Source organism: Zerene cesonia, chromosome 11 (assembly GCF_012273895.1).
Source record: "Zerene cesonia ecotype Mississippi chromosome 11, Zerene_cesonia_1.1, whole genome shotgun sequence".
NCBI lineage: Eukaryota > Metazoa > Arthropoda > Insecta > Lepidoptera > Pieridae > Zerene > Zerene cesonia.
This window is the reverse complement of record NC_052112.1, coordinates 4765521-4778088: the sequence shown is the minus strand read 5'-3', so window position 1 is coordinate 4778088 and position 12568 is coordinate 4765521. Positions and strand designations below refer to the sequence as shown.

General features: G+C 34.0%; 1 protein-coding gene across 1 annotated transcript in view; it reads left to right on the top strand.

Annotated features, from left to right (window-relative positions):
* Window positions 1-12093, top strand: part of LOC119829902 (nose resistant to fluoxetine protein 6-like) — a 37110-nt gene extending 25017 nt beyond the window's left edge. The window contains exons 4-13 of the mRNA XM_038352610.1: window positions 644-843; window positions 3993-4116; window positions 5457-5529; window positions 5747-5855; window positions 6013-6168; window positions 6264-6773; window positions 6895-7064; window positions 7705-7881; window positions 9423-9619; window positions 10950-12093. Coding sequence (XP_038208538.1) covers window positions 644-843; window positions 3993-4116; window positions 5457-5529; window positions 5747-5855; window positions 6013-6168; window positions 6264-6773; window positions 6895-7064; window positions 7705-7881; window positions 9423-9619; window positions 10950-11081 — 1848 coding nt within the window. The 3' untranslated portion in view covers window positions 11082-12093. The remainder of the gene's footprint in view (window positions 1-643; window positions 844-3992; window positions 4117-5456; window positions 5530-5746; window positions 5856-6012; window positions 6169-6263; window positions 6774-6894; window positions 7065-7704; window positions 7882-9422; window positions 9620-10949) is intronic.
* The last annotated feature ends 475 nt before the right edge of the window (window positions 12094-12568 follow it).

Below are 12568 nucleotides of genomic sequence, written 5' to 3'. Positions count from 1 at the left end.
TATGCATATATAAATACATTTTAATGGTTTTATAAATATCAATCACCGATATGTTATAACTGTGATACACAAACAGAAAACGATTTCCCCTAATTACCTCATTATGACCTCATGGAGGCTATATAACGCTATCGAGGGGAGTTTTATTACTTTTTTCGCTAACATAATGTACGGTCTCAGTTCTCATTACCGCACACTTGAACAGTATTGATTAAACTTTCCGCCTCATTTCTTTAGTAATGGATACGTTTTGAGCAACAAAGTAGATTAAATGAACTGAAATTAATCAATCAAGTGTATTATAAATTTTGCGTTATAAAACAACAATAAAATTCGATCCCGAGACTCAAAAAACCTAGCATTTCTTTAGCTCATGGGTTTAAGCTATATCACTGCTAAGTATTATGGAATTTGCTATAGTTTTAACGTTACAAACATACATACAGATACATTCATGAGTCCTCAGAAACTTTCGCATTTATAGTATAATTAAAAGAATAGTTTAGGATAAGATATTATTATAAATATTAACCGACAGCGTCAGTTACATTTTCGTGCACTTATCTACTCTGTTCATAGACATAAAAACTCAATAACAGATGCTATCTATAAAAGCTGTTAACATGAATCAATTGTGTTGCAGACAAGGTCAATGCTAGTAGGACAATGCATGCCGCTATCTTGCAACAGCAGTGCGACGAAGGAGATCTTGCTGGCGGCGGAGACGGCGGCGGCAGACCGCGCGCAGGCGGCTGGCATAGCAGCTAACGCGCGCACGCTCTATGTCCGACCTGTGCCTGGCCCTTATAATGTTTACATGGACTTTAAGACGCATATTATGGGGTAAGCACCACCAGATTAATCTGGTTAAGGTCACATAAGAACGATAGATTTCTGAAGTTGTTACGATTTTAAGAAGGGAATATTCTGTTTAATAGAAGAACGCGAAAGTAACTATGGATGGATAGATGGATGGTTTTTACTCTTAGAAAACAGTTTATCGTATATGTATGAAATTTGGTACAGAGGTAGATTATAGCCTGGATTAGCACATAGGCTACGTTTTGATCCAGTTACCACGCGAGTGACGCCGCGGGTTACAGCTGTACTAGCTGTAATACTATACTGTTTATCTAAAAATATTCACAAATACAACGGCATGAGAGTTATATAAGCAGTCATTGACCTCATTGCACGCCAATTCCGCAATTTTTTCCCACATCTGCAAACGCGACCTACGAGCACACGATGCCGGGCTTGCGAATCTCGACTGCGGCGCGCATTCTACACATTTATGAAATAACTAGCTCCTATAATGCAAGTTGTGTTCCCTACATTTTGATGCGAGGAAAATGTAAAATAATAAATTAGCAAAATTTACATATAAGTAAATTGTTTTGGGATTTCCATCCTTCCTTATTTTGAAACTTCGGCCACTCTATCTAAGAAGGATATGGAGACGTTACGTGGTTTATTAGAGAAAAAAATATATTTATAATACACTAACTTTTCACCGACGGCTTTGTCCGCGTAGAGGAAATTCCTTTGGGAATGAGATGTATCAAACTAAAAAGTAACCTATATCTTTATTTTGTTAGGATGCTAGAGAGTATCCTATCTGCAGACACAAAAATCACATTATTATAAAAAAGATTCATCGCGTCGTGAAAGGCAGACAAACAATCCCAATTTAATTTATAATATTATAAAGGATAAACATAGTTTATTATTGTTGAAATGTATTTATGGAAATAATAATAAGTGATTTCATTTTAAAGCAAATGTCCAAGTATTACAAAGCTGGAATAAAATTCTCTCTTGGTCATTGTTACATGTGTATATGTTTAATACCCATATTAAAGCGTTATTTTCACCTTAAAGAAAGCATTCTTTCTTTTCTTATACTCTCCGTATTTATATTTTATATCGTAGCCGAACTCGACATGCAGAGAACATATCGCAAGCAATGTATTAAATTCCCGTCGTCGGTAAAACATATCCGTTACAAGAATGTCAGTAAATAAAAAGACTATTTCAATGTAACTGTGATGGAACTATCTTGTCAATATTCGACAGCTGTTAGAAACATGTTCATAGGACAATATCATATCAACCCATTATGGAAGCTTATCGATCACAGGTTATATCCAGCATCCCAGAATTATACTGTGCAATACATTTTTATATCTATCAATCAACCGTGATGATTTGTTATGTTTAAATGACATAAAACTACAATTAAAGATGAAATCATAATCATATACAAGCTTCGCCCTTGTAGTAAAAAATACCGCATAGAAGTTACCGATAAAGAAACAAAAACAATTGAGAAATGATGAAATCAATAAAATGTGTCAAAACTTCGTTTTTACTTGTTTTCTACATTAACATGTCGGCCAAGTGCGAGTTAGAATCTCGACACTAATACAACTAAAATTGCACAGAAAAACCATCGCCCATACATACGCCCGTGTCAATTCTTGCTGAACCTTGTTTTTTTTATTATTTATTGTTATATAGCCAAAAGAAATATATACTACTATGTATTTTTATTAGATGGTTAAACGGGAACGGGAACATTATTAACTTTCTCATAATGAATTCTTGATAAAAAACAAAACATTGTTTATCATAGCTTGTTAGATGATGACCCAGAGCACTCTTACATTATTTGGTTTTAACCTTCTGGCGATTAAAACTTCTAGATCACATATCCTTTGGCCTTGTGAAGATTAAGACATAAAACTACGTAGCTATTTGCTATTGTGTGCTTTAATTAGGCTAACATTAACAAAATTGCTTCTATCATCCGGTTGATGGATGCAATTAAAAGGCATGTAAGGTTTAATTAAATAAAAATTAAGAAAATCACGAAACCACAATAATTCATTAAGCTAATTTATGGAAAACTTGCCACGTGGCGTTTATGAACTTGGCACAGACTCTGCAGTGAACGAAATGAACCTGTCAATTCAGGCATATAAAGCAATAGGATACAAATAGCAACATACCACATATTGTATATGTGGTAGTCGAGCACGCTTCGGCACGAATTGGGCCAGCTCGCACCGGGGAAGTACCACACCCCCACAGAAGACCGGCGTGAAATAGCATTCTGCTGTGTTTCGTTCGGTGAGTGGGGGAGCCGGAGGCCCATCTCCTTTTCCTTACCCTTCCCAGTCCTTTCCTTTATTCCTATCGCCAATCCTTTCTTAATCCCTTCCCAAAAAGTCGGCAATCCATCTGTAGAGGCGTTAGGTCTGCAATGGACCTTATGCCTCTCCAAATGTTCATGAGCGGTGGTAGCGCTTACCATCAGGCGTCCCATCAGCTCCATTGCCGACTGTAACATTAAAAAAAAAAAAAAAAAACAACAACCTTACCTGAAATAAAATTTTGTTTGAAACAAAAAAATTGGTTAACCGATAAATTCTTCCAACGTTTCAGACAAAAATCTGAAGAATAAAGGCAGAAAACGCAAGTGTAACACGTTCTCTTTTCTTTATAACTCTACAACTATGCGTCATTTTTTCCAATTACCATACCGCTCACAACCTTTTTATGGAATCCAGTCGCGGTATAATTTGACATGCCACAGATTATACTTCGGATATTATTGAGTCATTAATCATTACTTTTACTAGGCATTTTTGAGATATTTTTGGAAACATTTTTTAGAAATAGAGCGAAATTATCATAGTAAAAAAACTATGTACATAAGCAAATATTTTTGCTCAAAAAGCTGTAGAAATATATACATTTGTGGATTTTATTTTTTGAAATCAACGTTCACTAGACCGACATCGATACCAACCAGATCGATTATAGTACCTAGCAGCAAAACAACAAAGTATTCGCATACATAAAGCTCGCATACGTCGTCTGAGTATTACTGAAGTAGATTAACCAAACCGCGTATGACCCTAGCTGTAGTGATTGTCAGATTCCAGCCGTACACAGTAATTACATCGCTAATAATAAATGCTTCACAGGGCTGTCACACTGGCGGTGGCTTTATGGATGCTGATAGCTTCTCTGTATGAAGGCCGCCTCGAACGCCGGTACCGATCTACGCAACGCCAGGATCTCGAGCAAGCAAACAATAATCAAAAGCCGGTAAGTGTAATCTTTAAGAATTGTTCTTTTGAAGTTATTCATTTTATTGTGTGTAAAATATTTGTTCCATAAAAATGTAATAACACAGCACAAGCATTAGCTTCGGGTGTTAATATAAATGTTTATTGCAAGAAAATAATTTTTCTTTCGTGAATAATTTGGATATCAAACTACTCTAATTTACTATATTGAAGCATTTTGCTTGCATATGGAAATAGACCGGGCGTCTGGATGGCGTTAAAGGGCGGATGCGATAGGTTACGGTACCGTTACGTGTGAAGCGAGATGAATACTGCTCGTTAAGTCTATCGATTTACACGATAAGCTCAACTCTTCATTGAAGTTAAGAATCCCTGAATAAAGCATTCCAAAAGCATTTAATATAATGTACGATACATACATCGTATTATATAATGTACGATTTAGTATGTGTGTTGTTTTAAAATGGCTGAATATTCTTTGTTGATCTTCAGTTCAGAGCTAGATCAAATTTTAGAAAAAGAATTAAACTGCATCACGCCAGAAACTTATTTTGGTAGAATTCATGGGAATGTTTGTTTTGTACGCGATGTGAATTGTGATTTTAAAAGCGGTGTGTTACGCTGCAGAATTATTATTGTTTTTTTATTTAAAAAAATATGAAAATATACAGTTAGCGGTGGTGAAACAATAATGATTATTATGTTTTAACGTTTTTGTTAAGCGAGTGTCTTAAAGTTCTTATAGAGAGAAAATATCAAATAAACTATTTTTATAGTCCATATATTGTTTGATGTTTGAGTGGGTTGGTTCACAAACACTATTTTGTAACTTTTATAAATGTACCCGGTCAAGCCAGGTGCAATTAAGAAAATGCTGCAAGTTTTATAAACAAAGACTTTAAAAAACTATGTACGAGCATTATAGTAATTTTTGGATTAATCGCATTAAATTTTTAAATTCATACAGTAATCTAATTGTGTAAAAGCGCATATTTCAAAAACTAAACACTTTAGTCTATACAAATATGCACTAAAAGAAACTTTCTATGAAAGGTTTCTTCAAAGCAGCTTTCGTCCATTAAGTAAATAGAAAAAGAATAATGTTAAGGGCAAGAGAAACCGTTTCATATATGGAAAAAATATGTTTTCATATTTCTGTTACATAAGAATTTAAATTATTTTAATCTGATGTTTGATTTATTTATATCTTGTTGATTATATCTTGTTAACAATATTAATGATATTTATTTACTTTCAAATAATCTATTACGACTTACATGAAATTCTAATTTTCTACTTTCTGAAAACAATGACGTGTATGCTGTATTTATTAATGCTTTATTCTTGTTAATTTTGCAGGCAAAAACAACAGACTGCAATGACTCTATTGAAGAAGAAAATAAAGACCGCGACTTAAAACGCGAAAGATGTGGTAAGAATTGTAATCGTAATTATCCTTATATTTTTCTTAACCTGCAATGATTTTATATTATGCTATCCTAAATTTATAACAAATAGCTACAACATCTCCGCCTTAACAAAACTTCAAAATAGCCTTTCACAAACAGTTTTTGTTATAATTCATATCAAAGAAAATATACAATATTATGTTTCTTAAACCATAAGGAAATTTGAATATTTTTTTCTAGATGTATGGGCAGAAGTATTACTTTCATTTTCAATATTATCGAACGGCCGGGCTATCTTGAGTACACGTCGGCCAAATGATGGAGCACTCACTTGTCTACATGGCATGAGGTAACTGTAATTGAAAATCCATATCCATATTGTTTATCGATACATTATCTGCACATATAACAACTCGCACTTGGCCAGTTTGGTGTATTATAATCCTCTTATGTTGCTGGATTAGAAAACAAAAAGGTTTAATGATAATAATGATTTTCTTTTTCAGATTTTTGTCAGTATTGTGGGTAATTATGGTGCACACTTACCTTACAATATTTTACATAGCTGACAATAAGCAAATGAGAGTAGTAACGGAAAGGAACTTTTTATATCAATCAGTCGGCAATGCTTCGTATTGTGTGGATACATTCTTCTTTATTAGGTGAAAACTATGAAACAATATTTTAAGTTTTATTTTTGAATATTGTTATATGTTTTTTTCGTGTTGTCATGCATCCTCATTCTTTTCTATTGCAGTGGCTTATTAGTAACAGTGCTCTTTTTAAGGAGCGAAGATAAGAAAACTAAAAGGAAAAATGATAAAATGGCGCAAGCTAACGACAAGGACCTCAACAAGAATATCAACGGCTACACAAACTCCGCGCTATCAGTATCCGCTATAAGCCAGCAATCCTTCTACGAGGATATCCTCGATAAGCCGAAATCGAACGCGTACACTAAGAAAGAAGTTTCTAGAATAATAAGATCTTTCCTAGTCCTACTTTCATATCGCTTGGTTAGGCTGACTCCAGCGTACGCTTTTGTTATCGGGATAAACGAGCTCGCATTGCGCTACACCCACAACCACACCGTGTTCGAGCCGGCCATCTTTGACCACATCACGTGTGACCACTATTGGTGGAGAAACGTTCTTTACATAAACAATTTGTTTCCCCAAAAGGACATGTGCATGGTCTGGTCGTGGTATATGGCGAACGACACGCAATTTTACGTCGTCGGCATTATACTATTATTAATATCAGTTAAGTAAGTATATATAATTGTGCAAATACGCAGTAAATTTCGATGTTCGCTGCGGCGTGTATCGACTGACACTTTAATCAGTCCTCTGTGAATGCTTTATCTAATGTAATATTTATTTCGACAGGCACGTGAAATTCGCAACGATTTCGTTAATATTATTGTTGGCGAGCTCGTGGGTAACCACGATTTACATATCAGTGTGGCACGCGTACAAAGCCCGAATACAGGAACCTTTTGAGATGTTTGACCCGCTTTATGACAAGCCGTGGTCAAGAATCGGCCCCTACTTAGTTGGTAAGTTTATACGAGTACTTTGGGGTTTATGTGGATATAAAGCAGAAATGTCGGGGTTGTCATGCTTGTTTTATGTATTCAATATTTAAAATATTCATCTTCTACCGTCTTCGTGTTTTTGCTATAACAAAGATTTGAGAAGTCTTATTAATTTGGTACTTAAGATAGAAAGAGAAACAACAGAGGTAAAAAAGTATTTTTTTTTCATTTTCCTTTGTTTACTTATAATATCTACGTTTTATTTCACTAAAACTGTATTAGAAACGAAACGAAACCATTTCTCGTCAAAATTATAACAAAATGTGGTTATAGATTCTGTTAGAAGCAGTGAGTACGATTAAAATCTTGAAAATTTTATTTCACTAAAATGTACTAGGAGCAATCCGGGAACATAAACCTAAAGTAAAGATAAAGTAGAATTTCATACGAAGCAATAAGCGGAGCGCGCCGGTTCATTGCTCGTAAAGTAGATTTTATGATATTTTATGCATTTTCTATCACAAAAATATGTGCCTACAACAGAAGATTGGGAGATTTTAATTAATCCATGTAGTAAAATAGACTTAAAGAAACGAAATTAGGTGAATAAAAAAAATTTTTTTAAAGCTCAGAGTGAACTTAAGGAATATTTGTCACTCAGGTATGATGGTCGGTTGGTACTTACATAGGACGAAATGTCAAGTGAAGATACCATACTGGCTGGTCGCCATCGGCTGGCCGGTATCGCTGCTAATCATCGCCACTCTCATATTCGGTATGGTTGACGGGTACTTTGAAGTTTGGCCCACTGCTTTTTACGTCAGTATTGGACACACAGGTGTGTATTCTTAAACTGTAAGTTACTTACTAAACTTTAAATATTTATTGAGCTTTTTTAGCGAAACAAGATTCGCTTCAAACGACATAAGATTGTGGTTGTAAACCTACGTATAATGACGATTAAATATTTAATAGACTGTGTTAATCATACCCATATACTATCACCATAAAACGGTCGTACACAATTTCCAAAACCCAATATTGGTACGTAAATAAAACAAATGTATGTGTTTATATTTATTCAGAAATAATAGGGGTAACAAAATTCTCTTCCGCTAATTTTGTATTCCCAACATGAACATAAAAGCTAAGCCAGAGAACATAAATTAATATTTTTCGTGTCCTGAATTACGTTTTCTTTTCACTCAGCGTTTATTTAACACCCACAACGACGGTTAATTTGCTTTATATCTCTAATATAAACCAAGAAAAATATACAAATATATTTATCTTGGTAGATTTTTCCGTAGATGTTATCGCAAAGAATGTTAACTTTATCGATTTTCGTAAATGGTTAGCCAATGCCCAGTTGGCGCGCGCTCAAATGTACATTGTACATTGGATGAAGTTAAATAGCACTGTATTGTATGACACGGTAAATTTTAAATAAACATTATATTTCGTACTCCATGTCCTTGTTAAACCACTAACTGCGAATGAAAGCATAACTTGATTTGTATTTAGTTACCGAAAGCTCTACCTACAAGAACAGGTAATGTTGAGAGTCAAGTTTCACAATGCAATCTGTCTTGTCATATTTCAAAATAAACTCCGTAAGTACATGTATCTGAAAGTTCCTAAGCTAGTTAAGACATGTCTTGATTGTAGAATTTTAGAAAAATACAAATGTTGTACATAAGGTTTATTATAACTAACCAATATCTAAACGATGTTATTAATATATCACATTTGAATAAATTTCAATTTTATGGATAAATCAATGCATTGTTTGTATAACTGTACCTTTGTGATTCATGTTAAAAAGCTTTTTGATAAAGTTTAGAATTGATGACTGCGTTTAACAAATATATTTACGCATTAATTCTTCATTGAATAAATTGTGAATTTTCCACATACGATATAATGCATATGCTTGTAAATATCATATCATCATCATCATCATCATCAGCCCATACATGTTCCCACTGCTGAGACTCAGGCCTCCTATGAGGGTTATAGTTAGAGTATGGGGCCATATGCCATGAATATATTCCATGTCCTTGTTAAATAACCCAAATATACTCAAAAGTCGGATTATAATGTTTATTGGCCACAGTTTGGATTATGACTACTTTTTCAAACTATACCCGGGACGAATATCTATCACTACATAGTATAAAACAAAGTCGCTTCCCACGTCTTTCCCTATGTATGTATGCTTAAATCTTTAAAGGTACGCAACGGATTTTGATGGTCTTTTTTAATAGTGTTTCAAGAAGGTATAATAACATGTATTAAACTACTCCGAATGTAACGCGTGCGAAGTCGCGGGCAAAGGCTAGTTAAGGTATAAATATAGAATCCCAATAACATTCCCAGGTTGGGGAGTGGCGCTCGCGTGGGTGTCCATAGCGTGTTGCTGCGGGTACGGCGGACTCGCCAACTCGCTGCTATCTTACAACGGCTTCCTGCCGCTCAGCCGCCTCACCTACTGCGCGTACCTCGTGCATCCCACTATCATGATGTACACGTCTTTCCTCCTAGATGGACCTCTACACTTGCAAAACTCTATGGTGGTAAGTATAAATGAAACACAACCGCCCTCTCTAAAAGAGGCCGGGTGTTTTATATTCTGATTTTTTGTTTATTTTTAGAGAAAAATTAACACAAATTCAATTAGAATTCCGAAATCTGTTTTTGTTGTATTAATATAACCCGCAATAGGCTAGTTAGGTAACAACGACCTCTTAAAAAAAAAACATTAATCCTTAAAAACATACAGAAAATAATTATAGAAGTTCTACAAATACCGTTTTCATAATAAACAAGATGAACGTAACGCGATAAACACTCCTCGCCTCGCAATATGCGAGTCAAATGTTATCTTAAGGCTATGTTAATGTAGACCCAGGATTTAAGTTCCTTATAATTCCTATCTACAGCAACATACGGCCATACTTGTCCGCATATTAAACCATCAACTATTATATCAAGCACTTACTAGTTCGAAGAATATTTTCAAAACAAGTAAGACACTTTATATAACTTTTTATAAAAGCAATTTAAAACTTACAATTAAACTCATTTCTCAGGCTCGTCCCAAGTTTTACGAGCGCCGTCAAGAATCGCGGACTGCCTCGTTAATAGCCATAAATTAATTGCAAATCTCAATTTCGAATATTTCCGGGATATTTTAAGCCACTAGAGATTTGTTGATGCTACCATTACACAAAAATCTGGGAATATTATCAATTTATTAAAATACTATCAAAGTTTATGAAGGCGAGATAATCTTATCAAATAACTAAACTCCACAGGCTTAATTTCCGTAACAATCGTATCAACTGAAATTGGATTCGCTATCAAAGAATTTCAGCACCGCTGGAACAGGGAATTGAATTGAAAATTGAGATTATGTTGATGTGCGAAATCAATTCGATCTGTGGGCGGCTGCGGGCACTTGCGATACACGGCGACAAGTGTGCCATTATCCAATTTAAATACTCCAATTTAACACCGGCCGGCTTCACCGCTTTTTGATTATATCGCTTATTTGAAACTTTTTGTCGGAAATATTCGTACATTATTGATCACTTAACTGAAAATAAGCTAAACATAGAATATCAGGAAGCTGTAAAACAAGACCGAAGAGAAGACCGAGAAGAAGTAAATTTTTGAATAGAGAAATGATATATTATTTATAGTCATTTTGAAACTCGGCCATGCTGTAATAAATAATTGTTATAATTATATAAATCAATATTAATATATTTAGTGCTTGTTTGTTCGAGCATGAGTATCTGCTAAATGAGCTTTCTGTGTGTTATTATAGTGCGCTACACCCAATAAAACTCGAACGCGTTCTCACAAGACAAACGAGTAACATAAATTTTTATCTCGTTACAGATAACAATATACGCTGGATATGCAGTTCTCGCGTTTTTAGCTTCATTCGCCATTTCGCTCGCCTTCGAAGCACCAGCTGTGAGGCTTATAAAGATTGCTGGTGGGGAAGATAAGGGCAAAAAAGCTCGCTGATTACGCGAACCGTACCTTGGGGATGGAGTTAATGTTACGCCTCGAATTTATCTCACGTTGCACTTATTTGTAGCGTAAACAATTTTAACATTGAGAAATGTTACAAGTGTGCCTCCATACAAGAGCTTTATTTATTTTAAGACAGTACTTTATAATTTAAACTATCCACGATAAATCGATATCGTTTTCAAAATTTTGCTTTGTGATTTCAATGCGACCTCATTCGAATAATAATCGATAGCCCATAAGCAAGCTCATTGTGAAATATCATTATTAAGTAGAATAATTTACTGTCAATGGAAGGTTGGAACGATAATAAATTCAAATTCAAAAGCGCCTTCAGCTCTTGAATTTGAATTACATCGTTCTGATAATAAATTGCACGATAAGATATACGTCCGTTACGATAATGCAATGTTACCTTTAAAATTATTTATAGTGAGTTGTTTACACGTTTTCAAAAAATACATTTACAACTATTTCGTGTCATAATATTTTTCCAAAGGGTTAACATATAGGTAATATGTAGATGGTAGTATGTACATAGGAAGTTTACCAATCAATCATGTGCCAATATTTGACCTGTTTCCAATCTTTTACTATATCCATACTAAGTAAACGGAGAAGTTTGTTTTTATATATCAGTTATATATGATGATTGACTATAAAATCAATATTATATAAATGTTACCATTAGGTTAAGTAGCTATTTTATATACATGTAAAATATATATATCCGCCTCATGATCAATGGCCCCTATACCGTATATTCACTACAAAGCAAGTTTTGTTTGAATAAGCTAACCTACCGCTAACGAACTTTAAATAATTAAGTAACTGGAGTACGTTTGAGACGAAAAAGGAAGTTTCAGTTTGATTTCAGTTCTTGTAATGAGGTTTGATGACGGGGTGGATTTTTATATTTATAATGATTTAAACTTTAACCAAATTATTGGTTTATAGAATTATTTAATCAACCTAAACATTTTAACATAAATTTGTGATACGATGTTAAAAATTATGAAAGCTATTATTTAAAACGGTATTTTGGTTTGCATATTCTTATTTTTACTCAAACTCAAAATTATTGTACATGTACCATGTGTGTAAATAAACAAATTTAAATAAATAATTTAATTCTAGTCGTACACCATGAGTTTGATATTGGTTTTCCTTTAATTCACACGAATTCTCATGAAAATTAACCATTAAAATATACGACCTTTACTTACATCCTCCAAAATGACCAAAATTTGCATGTCATTCTAACTGAATTTCCATTTGACTCTGAGTATTTGATATGCCAAATATAAGTTTCGTTATGGTTTCTATCCTATGCCAAATGCAGATGTCAACAACATGTATGCGCTTATGGTTTGTAATGCATATAAATGTGTGTATAAAGATATTCCTTTAAGCACACATGTATCTTCTACATGTGGTTACTTACAAACAGATAACAGATAAAAAAAAAATATTTTACACGA